This window comes from Acartia tonsa, chromosome 3 (assembly GCF_053477335.1).
Source record: "Acartia tonsa isolate MP-2025a chromosome 3, ASM5347733v1, whole genome shotgun sequence".
NCBI classification, from domain to species: domain Eukaryota; kingdom Metazoa; phylum Arthropoda; class Copepoda; order Calanoida; family Acartiidae; genus Acartia; species Acartia tonsa.
In genome coordinates, this window is record NC_137262.1 from 35,186,504 (window position 1) to 35,205,971 (window position 19,468).

The following is a 19,468-nucleotide window of genomic DNA, read 5'->3' on the forward strand; positions in this document are numbered from 1 at the left end:
ATAAGATTATAATCCCCGAAGAGCCGCAGGCCCTTGCTAACATAACTAATATTAATATAATAATTTTTCATTTTGATATCCGTAGAAAATTGTCTATAGTACGACTCGATACAACATTTTTTAGTAAAACCGGTTCTAATCCAGCGGATAATATTCGGTTGCGCCATAATGGAAAATTTCTCACTCTTTTGAAGATTTTTAGATAATTTATTTTTGAAGATTTTCTTAAATTATTTGGGAATTTCCTTTACTATAAATTAAATGAGGATATGGGCGAAGCAAACAACTATTGTATCAAAAAAGTAATTTAAGGCAATTCTTAGCATTTTTGCGCCTTAGTAATTATGAATAAAAGCCCACATTTACCTATTGTTGTTTACAATAAAAGAAGCATGAATTTCAAAATTTGAAAGTCATAAAATGTATTATAATTATTAGTAGCATGTTAAGATCAGTTCAGATAATATTACATATTAAAATTTATTACTTATTGAAAATATTAGTGTAGGGTACTAAATCATAAAGAAAAACAACAGTAGAAGAAGCCAGAAAAAAATATAAAAGCTAGAAATTAAATCTAGATTACTTTGTGGACTTGATTGTGGCGTGCAAACTATCAAACCTTTTACCAAGGATTTAAGTAGCTGTGCTTAGTACCCTTGGAAAATGGCATTTTCCCAGGGCACTTTAGAAAGCAACTTTTCTGATATTCAAAGACCCAATTGAAAGTCGACACAGGGTCTAGTAGAGTTACATATATCTCGTGTCCCATCTATTCTTTTACTCAAATGATTTCAATTTATAAAAATCGCAACAAAAAATATCTTACCAAAATTGTCAAATCCTCAAATAACCATAAAAACAAACTTACCTAAAATTTAAAAAATAAAATTAGTTACAAATAAAACACACAAAAAAAATTACTAAAAAGTACATACAAATATAAAATCAAGTAAAAATAAGAAATCCTTGAAAATTTGAATAAACATTTATGCATCAATAAAATTCTCCTCCACTGCATCCAAATCAAATTGTATAGCCACTAAATGTCCTCTCAATTTGCTATCCTAAATGTTATGATAGAAAATTTGCCATCCTAAGTGTTACGATAGGAAATGATACACGGAAAATGGGCGGGTTTTAGGGTCCTTGGGTTTTCTAATCATTATAGCATAATTTACAGATAGGTAAGGCTGAAATTCAACAGTAATTTTGCAGATTATGTTATCTTTATGAACAACCAAAGGTGTTTAAATTTACAGGAAGAATTAGACTGTCACACAATTTCTACATCTTTCTCTTTCTCTCTCTTTTCCTCTCTCTCTCTCTCTCTCTCTCTCTCTCTCTCTCTCTCTCTCTCTCTCTCTCTCTTTCCTCTATCTATCTCTTTTTCTCTCTTTCCTTTCTCTTTCTCTCGCTCTATGTCTCTGTATTAAATCTAGAGATAGATGAAATAAAGTTTAAATTTTTCCAAAAAGAATCTTAATAAATGAAGATAAGATTTAGTAGTTTTAAACTTATCAAACCATTGAATTGACTAACAATACCTTCCCTTATTTTCAATTATTGTAGTTAATAGAAATGGTCATACCATTGCTTTTTATCATTTTCATTATGTTTACGTTGATATTGCATTCATACTAAATGGAATCGACTGAAAGTCATTGTAGCTGATATATTATCTCTTCAATTAGAATACAGATTTTTCTTTTTCTTCTATTAAAGTCTTATCCCTACATTCCTGACAGAATCGTGAGTTTACTAGTGCCTATATGTTTAAAGAGACCACAACTCAAATATGAATTGTCCCATACAATATTTTTTCAAGTATTTTTCTTTTTCTTTGCGATGTCAGGCCTATGACAGGAAAAGGCATTTGTGAGAAAATATTTGCTAGTTGGCCTTGTGTCTCTAGCTATCTTACTGTCTATCTGGCTATCTATCTAACTATCTGCTATATGCTTTTGATATTTGCTTTTCGTTTTTGTTTATATTTATATTTGAATTATTTGTATATTTTCATTAAAAATTTAAGTTTTGTAGAAAGAGAATAAGCCAATGAATAACATTAGCTCAAGAGGAAAAAATTCAAAATACTATTTTAAAAATTGTTGCATCATAAAGTCTACTCACAAAAAGTCTTTGTTGATTTAAATTATATCCTAATATGGTATAATATGAGGTAGATAGATTGATAGACATTGGCTAGATAGATAGACATGGAATAAATTGGGGTGACGAGGCTTGAATTAAATTCATGCCTATTATCTTTAAAAATTGCATTTAATTTTAACAAGGATGATATCATAAAAAAGGCATAATACAATCATTCATATTGTAAAGTTTTGCCCTAGTCGTTTCAGGAATCTTATGAAATAAACAAAGAGCCATACACACTTGTATTTTAGAGCATAATATCAATACACTACTCTTTACAGGTAAAGAGGGTAAAAATGACTTTACATTGTACAGGACCCCAACGTTCTCTCAGTTTAAAGGTAAAAAAACTTTGGATACTTCATTAAATCTTGGGTTCTAGATTGAAATTAAGAGGTGTCCAAGCTTTTGATAGAAAATTTTCAGGAAAGGATTAATTTTGTTGCTCACCGTGCTTTAATTTATCATCGATTGTCTTATCCCTGACTTTTAAGACAACTTAAAAGATGTAATAATAACACCCTTTTTAATAGCATCAAATTAAAAGGGGTGGATTTTTCTTCATCATTTTTAATTCAATTAAAAAGTTGTAAAATAATTCAAACAATAATTTACACATTTGAAAGAGTGTTTCCTTGAAACTAATTGCCATCAATTAATATAAGGTCTATTATTTTTTTAAAAGGCGGATGTTTTTTTTTTATAAAAAAAGATCATTCTTTGGATTCAGTGTATTCTTATGCTTTAATTTCTAATAAAATCATATTATTGTAAAATAAGATATACTGATACTTTTGATTTTTTAGTTAAAGCTTTCAATCTATGATACATTAGACTAGTAAAATATTATGCAATTTATTGTAAAGTGATAATAAAAGCTTCTTTGAAAAGCAAAGTTTTGTCCTTGACGCAATCAAATTTGTTATTTTGAATATAAATACTTTTTGTTTTAAAAAAACTTGGTTCAATGAATAAAAAATTCTTTGATTATTTTCCTAAATAAACAATCCGTTTAAAAATGCATTCACGCGCGTGCAGTGTTAAATTCCTGTTAGACATGGCTGTTTTTATTTACAAAGATTTATATCGAATAAAATGCACTTAAAAGTAATTATAAAAGACACACTTTAGTGATGTTCTTGAAGGTATGCCTGTGTGGTATCTATAATACAAAGTAGAACGATGTCTGTCTGTCCGTCTGACCGTCTGACCGTCTGTCCGTCTGTCTGTCTGTCCCTTAAGATCTCGGTAACCACTGAACCGATCGGATTCTACTCTTCAGGGTATGTACCTATTGGTCCTGTGGTGGTTTTAAGCTATTTTCTTGGGGGGTGGGACACCCCCAACCCCCCAAAAACAAAAAAATCCCCCCCCCATTTTTTTTTTTTTTTTTTTTTTGCTGAAGATTTCCTTGGTCCTTTAACGAATTTCGCCTTAATTTTTTTATCACCTCTTGGGGCAAAGCCCCTAGAGGCTAGGGGCGAAGCCGCTAGTTATATCAATATTTTCTAACGTGAAATTACTGTTAGAAACTCAAATCTACTATGTATCGTCTCAAGTCGATACAATTACATTACCAAGTTTAACACGGATCACATGTAATTTCGACCTGTTATCATTTCTTTCATCTTGAACCAAATTTAACTGCAACACTTTTAGTGTTCATTCCAGTGAGAAAAAAACTTTAAGGCGTTTAAACTTAACTTGGATATAAAAAAAATCACAAACAAACTCTTGTGATTACTTTTTTTAGGTGATAAAATTTCTTTTTAATAAGCATAATTTTAAAAAGGTAAAATTTTGCTAAAAACAATATTTGACTTTTTGTAATAACGACAATTTTCATTTTCAAATGCATTCTAAAGGTTAGAAAACAATATTTTAAAGATCTTCTTTGAAGACAGGGTAAAATTTCTCATGGAAGAGGGATATTTTCAAAGTCATTATAAGAGTTTATTTGCTGTATTGACAACAATTACTGTATGTAATTATAGTATACAAACAATATATTTTTTAGTATGGCTTTCGCTGGATTAGAACCTGTTCTCAGCCATACTGAAAAATCATGTATTGCATCGTTTTGCAGACAATTTTCCACGAATATTGAAATAAAATTTATAGAATAAATACCAGTTTTGATAGCCTGGGCTTTCGTAGCTAAAAACAACGGAATTCATCATATAATTTATCATTTTTCTATCCACGGAAAATTGATATAAAACGATGCGATAAATAACTATTACAACATGAGTAACATAAATATTGAAAGAAGAGCAATTTTCTTCATGTGCCAATTCCCTGAAAATCTAAATGTAACTTGACCTCTTACTGTTATGAGTTATATGCTATTGTTAGATCTTTGTTATTCATATTAATCTTATTTTAGTTATGTAAGTGGGTGATTTAATCAAAATCTTGAAAAATATTTTACTTTACATTGAGCTTCAAATTTATACCATTTTTGAAGGTAAGCTAAACCATATCTCTAAAAGTTATTTAATTCACATCCTACTAAAAGAAAATTGTGCAAAATTTTTCTTTAAAAATGCTTCTTATTTCCTAGCAACCTTTGACTGGCTAATAATAAACCTGAGGCTAGATATCTAGATGCCTGGATAGCTAGATAGATATTGATGGATATAAATTCCTTAGGGCGGTTAATTGAACTCCTGAACTGACCCTAGAGGCTACAGGTTTATGCCAGGTTTACAGATAAAGGTAAATGGATGATAAAATAAAGTAGTTTAACTTCATATTTGCAACCATAGAACGTTCAAGAAAAGTTAATTTCTTTAAATAATTGATATATCTATCAACCTCTTTTGTAAAATTTTAACACTTTCTCATATACTATCGGCTGCACTCCTAGCATATAGGAGCTCTAAATTCGAAGGAGTAACGAGAGTAAAAAAAATAGTCTAAACCCAATCTTATATAAATAAAATTAAATAGCCTAAAAACCTTTAGGTGCAGACAAAAAAACTTACTACTTTATATAATAGAATTATGTTTATTCCGTCATTTTGTTTTTTTGTTTTGTTTTGCAGCACAACTTTCATGACTTTGATTGAAAAAAAATCTGCGATAATTGTACATAGAAGAAGAAAAAATACATCAAACGTTACATTTTATGCAACATGCATAGTCTTATGAAAAAAAATAATCACAGCGCAATCAATTCGCATATAAGATGTACATGAGCTAAAGCTTCCTATATGGAGTTTTTTTTTATTATTTGCTGGCGTGGCAATTTTTCATTTCATTGTTTCTTATGCCATACACGTTCCTACAGCTTTTCAATGAGATGATGTATACAGGGAAACAGATTAAGATTATGTTACTTTTAAGATTATTTTATTTACGAATCTTAAGGGATGAGAAAATGGACGATAGCCCCAATTGTGATTACAAAATGACCCCAATTACAATTATCTAGAATAAAATAATTGGTGAAAAAGTTAATCCAATAGTAATAAGCATATTTTTATGAATATCATATTTTTAATTACATCAATTAAATTCACAGAAACTAAGTGCCTGTCTTATCAAAGTACATAGCATATGAAGTTTTTTTTATATATTTTCTATGTGTATGAAATTTTAAGCAGCACAGCCACTGAATAATCAGCATCATATGTAAAAAAAAAGATAGTCATAACTATTATAACTTGATGACAAATGTCAGAAATAAGGCAATAAGAATCCAAGCCTGACTTTTTAAATGACACTAACAACTCAGGGATCTTGAGGGATAAGACAATGACCGAAAAATTCATAGCCACAATATTAAAATTAACCTTTCTGTATATTACAATGAGTGGTTGACACGTTTGGGCACTCATTTTAATAAACCAACCTATCAAAATTAATTATTAGTTCCTAAAGTTTAAAAGCCAACTAATATAAAAAAAGGTATCATAAAACTTTAGAGACTAGTGTAATAAAAAGGCACCTTCCTCCCAGCCAGAAAAATAGAGCAAGAACAAATCTGGTGGCTGTAGCTGTAGATGGTTCTATTGTAAATATGATAATTAATTTACTTTCATTTCCCTTTCCTCTCAATTATAGCTCTGTGTGCTGCTGCACTCAGGAAGGTAGGGGACTTTGGGCTTTTTATTACACTAGTCTCTAAAGTTTTATACTAATGTTTTCTTATTTGTTGACCTAACAACTTTGGGGACTATAGTGAATTTTGATCGGTAGGCTCATTAAGTTGAGTGTTCACACGTTTCAACCACTTATTCTAATCTACAAAAGGGATAATTTTGTGTATCAATAATTTATCGGCCATTGTCTTATCCCTTTAGATCCCTGACTGTGCTGCACTTCATAACAGCAATCAAGGGAATGACAAAGCTTTTTGAAAATAAAAGATCAGTTTACGGAAACAAGCAGTGGATATAGAATAGGAGGGGAGGGGATGGTGTAAATGGTCTGGAAGGGGTTTCATCCCGCTACATGTTTCACTTTATTAAATTTGGTGTGAATCCAATTAATAATATATATCCATATTTGAAACGCTCTACTATCCTCTGTTAACAAAACAAAGATAACAATGGTTTAACTTATAAGTCAAAAATTAAACCAAATGGTTTTTATAATAAATTTCTTTTTAATTTCTATTTAAATTTCTAAAACGGCTTCGTGTTTCATTCCAGCCGGTTAAGATATCCTAGATGACTTTAATGTTTAAAGACACAAAAGTTTTTATTGTTTTCTCTTATCCGTTTTTCCCGGATTTTTTTTTATGTCATATCATATCATCTTTGAGACAGTAATAACACAACAATAAAAAATACCTACAACACATCATATTGTTTTAATTCATTTTCAAACAGAAGATTATTTAATTATCTTACTATTATATAATCAAACAAATGGCAGTACAACCTAATTAAAACAGGCGGTTTAAAGGTATTTTACACCAAACAATTAGACAGTCAGTGATCCAAAGACAATGGCCGATAAATTGATGTACATTCCCAATGACGATATACAAATTACCTCTTTTATAGATCAAAATTAGTGTTTGAAACGTTTGAACACTCAACTTAATTAACCAACCAATTAAAATTTATTAAAGTCCCAAAAGTTGTTATCCAGCGAATAAGAAAACCTTGTTATAAAACTTTGGGGACTAGTGTATCATACAGCCCATTGTCCCCTCTCCCTCAACTACTATGTATGTATATAATCATTGCTTCCCTTTAAAAATGATCTTTAATTATGTCAAAAAATTCAGTCATGGTTTGAGTTTTTTTTGTGATTTTCTTGATGATCCAAAAGGTGTTTTTTAGATACTGGTAATAAATAAAGTTTATAAACAAATTGCAGCTTATAACGCCTTTACGTTGAATCTAGTCGATTTTAAGACATTAAATAAAATGGTCATGAATGACAAAATATCTTTAAAAGTTTATTTTAGATAATAAAGGGATTTAATGTGTTTGCTATTTCTACACCTTTTCTGATGTGAAAGCATGGCCACTTTATGAAGATGAGGGTTGCCAGTTTGAATATGGACACTCACACACACAATATTGGCTTAATGGATTTTAATAATTACCATGCATATTATAGATATATAAGGGATAGATAGATAGATAGACATCATATTATTTTATCTTATAGGATACAGGTAAATAAGGATTAATTAATATTTCCACAATTTTTCCTGTGGTAACATAAAGTTACCCCAAGATTAGATCATATTTAAATGTACTACAAATTATATATTGGCATATATGTATCTTAATCCCTGAAAATACATCGACTTAGAGGCCAATGGAGCAAGGAGTGTCCTTAATCAGATTTTAGGCAGGGTAGCAGTGATATGACAATGGAAAATAAGTTAATCTTTACCTTAATTCTTAGGTAGCTTAAAAATCTAAAGGGGGAAGTCAGATACATATGTTACAGATAATAAGTTAGAAAAAATTGTTTAAGACTAAATTTTTCGATAGATAACACTTTTGGGTTAGGGTGGATTATATTATTAAGGACCCAAACTTTTCAAGGTTTCAAGCCCCCCCCCCCCCAAAAAAAAAAAAAAAAAAAAAAGATGGATTGCTAAAAAGCCAAGTGGTCAGACGCATAAAAAAACAAACTATTCTATTCACATCTCTAAAGATGAATGGTTATAAAAAGAACATAAAGCAAGCTTTTTTCAATAGAGGCCTCTTGTTCTATTGAATATTAACGACCTAACCTAACCAGTTGATAAAAATCTAAATGGCCTAGGATAATTTTACATTAGGTACTTAAATACGTGAGGTTAAATTTGTTCAATGTAGTGTTCGTTTAAAACATTAAAAAAAGAGGACTTAGAAATAAAAAAAATTAACATTTTCTTGGGGTTAACTTGGGGGTAAACATGGTTTTAAATACGACCAATAAGATTAGGTGTGAAAGGAGAAATAAATGAAGTGCGTTAGCATTATTTATCGCTACTTTCTAGAGGGACAGAGTGACACAAAAATCAGCCATGTGACGTCATAAAAATGAGTGAATATACATTTTTTTCTTTTTCAGGGGCTTTTTTTCCCACTTCTCCTCTCATCTCCCTCATTTTTATGGCGTCACATGTCTGATTTTTGAGTCACTTTGTCCCTCTACGCTACTTTTATAAAAAGAATAAAAATCTGTAACAAAATGAAAACACTGTTTAATAAAATGTTTAAGCATATTAGAACAAAGCATTAGGCAGAGGGTCTAGGACATTAAGCAAGATTTATGACTTACCATTATGATTTAGGCATAATTGAAAATCATAATTCTGAAATTATACTATTATTGACTGATTTTATGATTATGTTTAGCAATTTTACATTATTGAAACAATAAAAAAAATGTAAATAACTTTATGTAAATCCCAAATAATGATTCACAAAATTACCCGTTTTATAAATTACAATTATTGGTTGAAACATTAGGACACTTAACTAAATGAAGCAATGAAATAAAAATTAAAATCTTGTACCCTAGGTCATTAAGCCAACGAATAAGAAAACCTCTATATGAGACTTTGGGAACTAGTGTGATAAACATCCTAATGTCCCATTCCCTTGCTTAATAATATATTCTACGTGATTTATTGATAATGCCTGCGGAAAACTTGAAATATTAATTGTTATTTTCATAAACAATGTATTTGCATATTGTAGCAATGCTACTTATGAACTTTTTGGTCCTTGTTTATCATTGATTAATACATTATGTTGTATAATATCTTAGGAAATGGGTTGCAGTTTTACAAAGGAAATGTTATTTTTAAATACTTGTCAAACAGACAAATGACAATTTATTGCTAAAGACCCTTTTTGTACATTTCATAATTTACTAACTATAAAATTAAGAATTTAAACGTTAGAAAATTCATGATTTTGTAAGATTGTTCACATAAAAATAAAAAAATTTACATTACATCTCATAAATGTGATCATCATTTGCATATTATCGACTTGCCTGTATAAAAACTAATTTCTCAGAAATTAACGTCGTATTAGGAATAACATAAAGAGTCAATATAAGCAGTTTACATTCATTATCAAGCTTCTTACAATTAAATAATTTGCTTTTAAATCTTTTCAGTTAAATTTTAGAAAATGACACAACCTTATTCTATTTTTTAGCAGTTATTTAACAGGTATCTGAAGGGATAAGACGATGGCCGATTGATGTACATTCCCAATGATGATGCACAAAATTATCCCTCTGTAGATCACAATTAGTGGTTGAAACCTTTGGATATTGAACTTAATGAACCAACCAACCAATCAAAAGTTCCCAAGGTTGTTGGGCCAACGAATAAGAAAACGCTAATATAAGACTTTGGAGATTAGAGTAATAAACAGTCCAGTGTATACAACCCTTTCATAAAATTTATTCTAAAGTTTTTTTTCTTCAAAATCTTTGTCTGTACTGTTTCACAAAAACACCCTTGCTCATCGTTATGCAAACCAATCTTTTTATCATCAAATCGTTTTCTTCGCCTCTTTTTGCATGGTCACAGTTTAGACTATTTTGGCTTAATACTGGACATGGTAATTGATTCTTACTTTTAATAAGAAGTGGATGTATGGTGTAAAAGATCTCGCAAACGTTTGCACCATTTTGTATATGTAATTAGTAAGATCTCAAAAACCACTGGGCTGATAATCTAAAAATTGCAGGGGATCTGTTATTGTTTTTATGACAGGTTTTAAACTATTTTATGAAGATATGGGATAAGTCAACTTAAAAAAAAGAAAATTTTCTTAATCAAAATGAATTAAATGTTGCAAAAATGATGGGGTTTTTAATTTGTACATTTAATTTAATCTTCCCTTAACCCATCCCTACAGACCCAAAGTTTTTGCAAACTATGTATATGTAATAGCATATATCATTAGTTATTTCTAGCATATTTATATATGCTAAGTTGGCATAATTAGGGTATGAAGGAACCTTTTTATGTATGCTTTGATGAGGCTTAGTTGATACTTTCTTGCCATAATTAAACCCACGCCAACGTCAAATCAAATTTGTATATAATCTTTTATTAACATATACACCAGACAGAATAAATTAGTGTTGATACGAAAATACGGGAAATAAAATAAAAAAAATCGGGGAACAGTTAAAAAATCTACCAATTGCAGTGAAATTTAAAGAAATCTACAACCATTTCCTTCTTCCAATTTAGTATTTTAAATGTTGAATTATGATAACACCGAATTTTCAGACTTTTAATTTAAACTTTTTTTTTGCATGTACTTTTTTTAGTCGGTTTGCAGTTTAGAAGTTGAAAGTTATTGTCTTTACCTAAAATTAGACTTGAAGGATTATAGTGTTAATCTGGAATCTTAAGAGATGAATTTCAATTAATAAATCAAAATTGTCGGACACTGTTAGTTTATAACAACAAATCTAGATTTATTTAAAGCTCTCCAAGTTTATAAGCCAACAAATGAGTGAAGTGTTTTTCCTAACATGAAAAAGGAGTTCAAAAATATTTTACATCTCTTGAGAGAGGGGAACTATTTTCATCTTTCCAACTGTATATGGTATTCTACTTATGTCCTTGAACTGAAGCCCAAGTTTAATCATTTTATTCCAAGAATTAAAAGATTAATTAAAAAGAAATAGTCGCTTTTTTTGTTTAGAAGCGCAGCTATTCTATTTCAAGACAATGTCCTTAAAGACGTACGTACCTGAATCGATTTAAAAATCATGTTTTTTAAATCGTGATTTGTTGTTTCAAGAGATGAAATGATATTCAATTAATTTAAAGAAATTATGTCTAGAAGAATTATTTGCCATTTTCAGGAATAGAACATTATGTATTTAGATTTATTTCGATTTTTAAATCTTTAATTTTTTTCTTTTTCATTGACCTATCTATGCATCCTATATTAATGTTTATTTTTAGACATCTAATCTTATTAGCTATTGTTTTAATACAATTTTACTGTTAGCAATATCATTATAATTCTTTTTGCTTATATCTAAAAGATTTTTTATTTGAGAGTCTTTTTGCAATATTTTTTTGGTAAGGGAGTAAATAAAAAGTGTTAAAAATGCCACTTAAAAAGATAAGCAAAAACTCGGAAGCTACTTAAAAATACAAAAACAAGAAAGGATTCCAAATTTTATGACTTCTACTTTTTTTCTGCCATTATGGTATAAGAAATTTTACAGCTAAGGAGTGTTTAAGTTTATGTACTCGTCTTGTTAGTAGCGAAGCTACTATTAGTTAAGGTATATCTATCAGTACGTACGTCCATGAGACTCGAATGCACATTAACTATATGTGAATAAGGCCCGGGCTAACGAAACTGGTATTTATTATATTATTCGTAAAAGAATTTCTGTAATACTATGCTAGAGATGATTTTCAGTATGGCTGAGCAAACGGTTCTAATCCAGCGGATATCAATCAGCTTCGAAGCCATACAAGGAAAACTGCTCCAATTATTCAGTTTCTTTATTTTAGTGTACAATGATTTTACGTTATTAGCACTTATGGACATAAATGTCCTTGTTATAAACGCGTCTTGTGGTACTAATAAACCTTTTTCCAAATACGAACATTGTAAATCTTAAATTATCTTTTAGAACTCCGCCAAAAATGTATTTTTAAAACAAAAGCCGAAATGAATGGAAAGGGTTGTAAAAATAACAACCCAAAAGTATAGACAATCGAACATATAAACAAACTACTTCTTTGTAGCAGATCATTTAAAATACTTAAGGAAAAATAAAAATTCTAATAAAATAAAGATTTATTTTTATGTTTTTAAGTTTAAAAAGAAGTTAATTTCAATAACACGTTTTGTTTATTTGCTAAAGTTTTGAACAGTAGGGAGGAGGAAAGTCTTTTTATAAGTAATCTAAGAAATAATAAACCTATTTTTTAAGAGAATAAAAACACTTTACATCACAAAACTGTAAACAAATCTAATTGTTTAAGTTATTGAGGTATTGTTGCTTAACTTAAAACCATTTTATTATTTCAAGATCTTATCAAAAACAGACAATTTAATGACCTTAAACAATTTGATGTATCAAAATAAGGTGCAGCTACTTAAAATTACTGTACATAAATTAATCAATTAAACATGGGATATTTGTATTTGATACATTCAAAAGAAAAATAATAGGTAGCCCATCAATTGAAATCTAATTTTCCAAATTTAATTAATTTATTACCTAATTTATTGTTGAGATTGGACAATTATTGAATGCTAGGTGGGGGCACAATTACTGCAATTATCTGTCTGTCAGATGAGTCAATACATTGGCAGGATTAGGGGATATGTCAATTCTGGATAAAAATAAACTTTTTTGTCTTTGAATTCTTCAAATGACAATAATCTGAAACCTTTTTTTAAGGAAAAGTATTTTTTCCATGGGCATACTCCTGTATTTCAGATTTTTTCAATTTAATCTTCATTTAAAAATAAAAATATTGGTTCGTCGTACTATAAATGACAAAACAAAAAACGGTATTCTAAATTGGTCGAAAAATGTTCTTTCACTTTAAAAAAAAGATCTTTTACTAGTACAATGATAACCCTATGCCTATATATTTGATACATAGTTAAATTGATTAACTAAATTGATGTCATGATTTACAGGGTGACAGGGATGTGTCAATAGGAGAAAGATTAATCTCCATCCTATTAAAAATATATTATGTTGCACCTTTTAACTATTTGATTTTGGGATAAAACTTTTGTTTTCTAAAGGTGGAAGCATAGTAAAATGTTTTCTCGTATTCATTTGAATCCGGTGGATAGGAACCGGTTCTCATGAATACGAAAAAACTATGTCTAGCATCGTATTATATCCAGTTTTCTACGAATATAGAAATGTACAATTATAAGATTAAAACTAGTTTTTTTAGCCGGTGCCTTCGGCACCACGGGGCTAAAAAAACTAGTTTTAATCTTATAATTGTACATTCTATATCCGCGGAAAGCCGTTTATAATACGATACGAGAAATAACTATTAAACCTATTATAATTTTTTGGAGGGAAAGGAGATTAACTTATATTTTAATAACTTATCCCTTTATACCTGAACATGATCACACTTTGGCTTCAAAGATCATTAAGAAAAATCAACACCAAATATTTAGGCTTTTTTATTAAGCTTTGTTAGGGTAAATTTCTTTTTTATTAAAGATTAGATTGAACAAAGAGCTATAAGTTAAATTATGAATCCTTTATAAAAATTATAAGAAGTTATGATTCTTTAACCTTTCTATTACTTAACAAAGGTATATTTTTAATAACAATAATCCTTTGAAAAACAACATTAATACATATAAACCTATATAGTTCTAAGTTATTTCTAATGATAATCATAAAGACCTAATAAACAGAGATAAGAGAGGTGATAAGAACAAACCACAACAAATCTATGATTTATAACTCAACATGAAGATTTAGTTTCCACTAATTTTATAAACACGTACTTTCATTTGTTGACTTAAAAACTTTGGGTACTCAAATCAAATCCTGATTGGTTAAAACTAGAAAATTTCAAGACAAAGGAGGGTAATTTTATCTATCATCATTGGTTGTTTAGTTATCTCGTCCGTTGATTTGTTTTTAAGATCAAAAATGTTTAACGCAAATATTATGTATATTTCGGAATAATACCCCCTTTCACTGTTAAGGCCTTAATAAAATCTATGACATTTATAGTAATTTTGAGGTGGGGGAAATGTAATCAAAATCCCACTAAGACACCAAGGCATTATCAAAGATCAACATTTTATTTTCATTTCACATTTCATATAAGTGAGTTTTAGAAAAATAATACCCCTACAAATAAAGATTGTTTATTGATTTTCTGATCAAAAATTATCCAGCAATTATCAAACAGAGGGAGGGGACATTGGGATGTTTATTAACCAGTCCCCAAAGTCTTTTAATTTTCTTATTTGTTGGCTTATTAACTTTGGGGACTTTTAATAAATTTTAATTGGTTGGCTCATTTATCTGAGTGTCCTAACGATTCAACCATTAATTGTAATCTACAGAAGGGTTAATTTTGTTTTTCAACTTTAGGGATGTATGACAATAAATCGTTCATTGTCTTATCCCCTTAGCTTTATATCCCTGATTTTTCCTTATAATTCTAACGAACAGTCATACTCTAGAAAAGCTACGCTCAATTAATAATATTACCGTTTTGTTATTTTATTTTTTTTTTATATATATTTGGTTAATATAATCAAAACAACTCAATCAAAAGTTTCAGTTTTTAGATTGAATTCAAAATTAGCCACAAAACGGTTTTAGAAAATACAAAAATGGAAAATATAATTTTTTTGGATAAACATTTTATGTATTAAAAAACAAAAGCGTATTAAAAGGCAATAGCCAAAATCAAAAGTTTGGCAATTTCTAAAAAAAAAGGAAAAAAAGGAAAATCCACCAACTTATTTTTTGTTGTTGAAAAAGAAGTAAAGCTAGTGCTTTTGATGGGGTACATTTTCTAAGGGTCAGTTTTCATGGAGGGATGGAGGTTGGATTTTGACCTGTACGAAGCTACATTGTAAAGGAGAGCCATTGAGTACAAAACACACAGACATACAATCTGCATCTTTTTTTTACTTTAGGATTAATTTAGGATTAATTTAGATTGCCTGAAAATGAAGAAAAATAATAAAATTTTATCATGAAGGATTTTTCTTTTAAAATTCAAACATTATTTGCTTTTATAAATTCAGAACATTTCAAAAACCTAATTTTTTTTTATTAATGACCAGGTCTAATGTTTAAAAAGAGTATAAGAAGGGTTATTTTGGTTAATATTAGAAACCAAACTCATTTATCTTTCTTTGGCTTTTCTAACCGTAAAACTTAAACATATCCATGTAATATATATTATGATAATCAATTTTCCATCATGGCTTCCAAACCGATTAATATATCCGCTGGATTAAAACCGGTTCTCAGTCATACCCTCGGGGCTCAAATATAGTTTTTGTTTTAATATCCACGGAAAGCTGTCTATAATATGATGCCATAAATAACTATTCTTTATCCCATCCAAGAAAAGGTTTCAGATTATTTTAAATTATGTTTTCTTTTTAGGAGATAAGTGCATTTTAAAACATACTTAAATTTTCTTTTTATATTTAAGAAAGATTCTAAATAAACAAAATCTATAAATAATCTATCTAAAGAAATGTGCAATATTTTTTAAAAATAAAGTGTATTTTTGATGAAATTTAAACTCTTTTAAAATGCACTTATCTCCTAAAAAGAAAACATATTTTGCACCTAAAAATTTCCTATTTTTAGGCCAATCTTATGCATTAACAAAATCCAAGTAATTTCCTGTCAAATTAAGTCAATTTTGATACAAAATCAGTGTTTCCCAAAACTTTTAAAAATCTTAATTTCTTTAACATTATATAAAATAGTAAGCTTTTTTGTGTGTAACGAAGGATCTAGCTAACCGCTGAAAAAATATGCTTCTCCTTTACAGTGAAGCTTTTTAAAGAGAGTTTAATGATTTTTTCATAAATAAATCTTGGTATAGTTTTAGGCTATTCTTCTGCCCTTGCATATCTCTTCGAATATGAATCCTTAGATGCTAGGGACGCAGCCGCTAATATACTAAAAGTACTGTCATAGCAAAAAACTTTTTGTAATAATGAGCGACAACCCCTTGAAAGTCAAAATGAGCAAATGTGTGAAATAAGATCAGGGTCAAATTTTCTTGAGATTTTTTTTCTACAAAAAAAACCTGAATGGAAAATATGACATTTTTTCTTGCATAGTGAAAAAACTGACACCTTTTGTAAACAAAATATAATTATAATAGCGGCTACACACCTAGTCTATAGTTTCATATCTCTTGAAAAGAGAGAAAAAATGGGGAAGGATTTCAGGAAAATAGCATAAGGCATTTGTGAACTAAGTAATAATTTTCCTTTAAGAACGACGAAATTGAAACAGCAGTTTGATTGGTGCAAAATTATTTATGATTTAGAGATATTTATAAAACTTGTTGATTTACACCTCACAAAAGCCAAAAATAAAGCTTTATAGTAAAACAATTCTGAATCAGGGTAACTTAAGTCTTATATTTTAGAAAGAAATTTTACTCTTTAAAATATCGTTCTGTACAATTTTAGTAACTTCCGTTTTCTTTTGGTTAGGAAAAAATACTCAACAATACGATTTTTGCCTTTATAAAAAACATTTATATTCCTTTAAAAACATCCTTTAAAAGCTACATATTCATAAGATATTAAATTTCGGCGATTTCCCTTAAAGTGCCTAGCGAGCACCAGAACCCCCTTCCGCTCTTTTTTCCTATGCCTTACCCCTATGGGAAACCATAACCTGTATGGTTACCCTGTACAAAATATAATCTAACCTAACGTGAAACAGTTAGGGAGTTGAATCCATTTTTATAGAAGCAGAAATATAATCTATGATTATGGTTTGGACCCTCTAAAACTGTAATCTACCCTTCCACTTTCCCCTCTCTTGGTGAAGATATCTTCAACGCCGATACGATTTTTGAAATATCTTCACCAAGAGAAGGGAAAGTAGAATCTTACATTTCAAAAATCGTATCGGCGTTGAAGATATCTTCACCAAGACTGGGGAAAGTGGAAAGGTAGATTACAGTTTTAGAGGGTCCAAACCATAATCATAGATTATATTTCTGCTTCTATAAAAATGGATTCAACTCCCTAACTGTAAAACAAAGCAAAATAAAGAGATAAACAACCTTCTTGACCCTACCATATTCTCAATATTTCAAAGTAGGGAAGGGGGTGTTCCGTGCTCGGCTAGTAACTTAGAGGGAAACTACAAAAAATGATACCACATGTACAGGTAACCTTATTTCTTAATATGAAAACTTGGTAAAATGTAAAAAACATCTTGAAAATACTTTTGTCATCTTTCCTCTTCAGATAATATTTCATATCAAAAGAAGACTTAAAATAAAAGAAATTCGTTATTAGATTACTAATTCAATTGGATTTCAATATTTCAAAATCTTAATTTTTTTGCAAAAATAAAACCGTTTGAATAGAGCTTTTCCAAATCAAATCCAACATTTGTATTGTATACTTCGTTGATAATAATAACAGCAAATCAATGAATTGAAACAAGGAAAAATTTTTTTCGTCAATTAGCTTTTTACAAAAAAGAGACTTTTTTGACTATCCCTCTAGTGAAATAAATCTAGATATTTTTCTACCAATAATAATTCTTTTTCGGTCCCCGATCACGATTTTGTCATCACATTTTATAGGATTTTAAAGCCATATTTATAACCAAAATAACACTAATTTTTCAACCTAAACAAATGTTAGAAACGTACTGTAATGATATAAGATATTAGTTTTTAGAAACCGCATTTGAAAAATTGCGACCACCGCGCCGAGAGAAAAATGGTTGAAATTGGGCTAAACAATTCAGTTGGATATAAATATATCAAAGGAATTTCTGATTTGAATTGATACGTACTTTTTATACTGGTAAATTATATGTAATCAAATATGTTATAAAATAGATAACAAAGACAATAATATCCATAAGTAGCGAAGCATATAAGATATATTATTACTTGGATCTCGCACCACATTTTCATGTTGAGTTCCATGTTAGCAAGATAAATTGGCGACAATTTTTCCCCTTTCATAATATCCACGTATATTCAACATCCGTTAGTATTGCTAGTTGCTACATGTGTTTTTTTTTTTAAGTAAGTTAGTCGCAATCACTTATTTTCCACAGACAGTATAGACTTACCATAATTATAGAATAGCTACGCTATTGATGATGAAATAACCCAGTAAAGATAAAAATGAAGATTTCCAAAGAAATCAAAATTTCCAATTATCTTAAAACATAACAAATGAAAAATTAACAAGGATGGCTTAATTTTTTTGTTTTGACATTTAAAAACTTAATGAACAAACAATAATTAATCTTTTTATAAAAAGAAAAATGTATCATTAATTAATTGCATTTTTATATTTTAAGTAATTAAAGATATCTTCTAAATAAATAAAATTAAATTTTAAGAAATCATTTTTATGAAAATTAAATTATTATTTTAAAAATACTTTGCGTCTTAAGTAAACTATTTTGCCTCCTACTTATCAGCCAGTTGAAAAATATCTATTTTGATATCAAATAGCATTCAGGAAAAAAGTAATTTTTTTCTAACTAATATTTTATAGCAGAACAAAAGGAGTCAAAATAGTGATTCTTCTGGCGATATGACACATTGCTAAACACACTAAAGCACTTTTTTTTCATTATTGGGTCATTTCATCAAATTATCAACCAACCAATCAATCACTTGATATTGTTGTAATAATTATTATTTGCGTAATCTCACCGATAACAAGGACGAGGAAAAGCTTCATGGCGTAGTATGGGGTGGGTGTGTGTGTGTGAGGGAGGAAGGAGAGGAAATAACTAGACGTGTCTCTGCTCGGGTCCAGGGTTATATAGATGCCCCCCTCCTCCCCTTCCCTCAGTCATGTGGCTATCTATCTATCTACCCATGGGGGGTTGGATGTAAAAACCATCTTTGGCGACGCGTTATTATGGATGTTACATCTAGGGGGATGCCCATATCATATACATATACGCACACAAGAGCGTCGCGTAGATTGAGGTATTTCAATAAACCCGCTAAATTTTTCTGACTAAAATTATACAAACACTAACCCATAACAGGATGTCCATGTATATCGTATGTTTAACCTTAGTTTTAATCCATGGAATGTATTAGGCGTGGAGATGGGGTTGTGACACCCATCTTACCACAATTACA

At 29.3% G+C, this 19,468-nt stretch overlaps 1 protein-coding gene across 1 annotated transcript in view; it reads right to left on the reverse strand.

Moving 5' to 3' along the window:
- LOC145314005 (uncharacterized) overlaps positions 1-19,144 on the reverse strand; it is an 88,231-nt gene extending 69,087 nt beyond the window's left edge. Inside the window, exon 1 of the mRNA XM_080153730.1 lies at positions 19,028-19,144. Coding sequence (XP_080009856.1) covers positions 19,028-19,055 — 28 coding nt within the window. The 5' untranslated portion in view covers positions 19,056-19,144. The remainder of the gene's footprint in view (positions 1-19,027) is intronic.
- Positions 19,145-19,468: the final 324 nt, after the last annotated feature.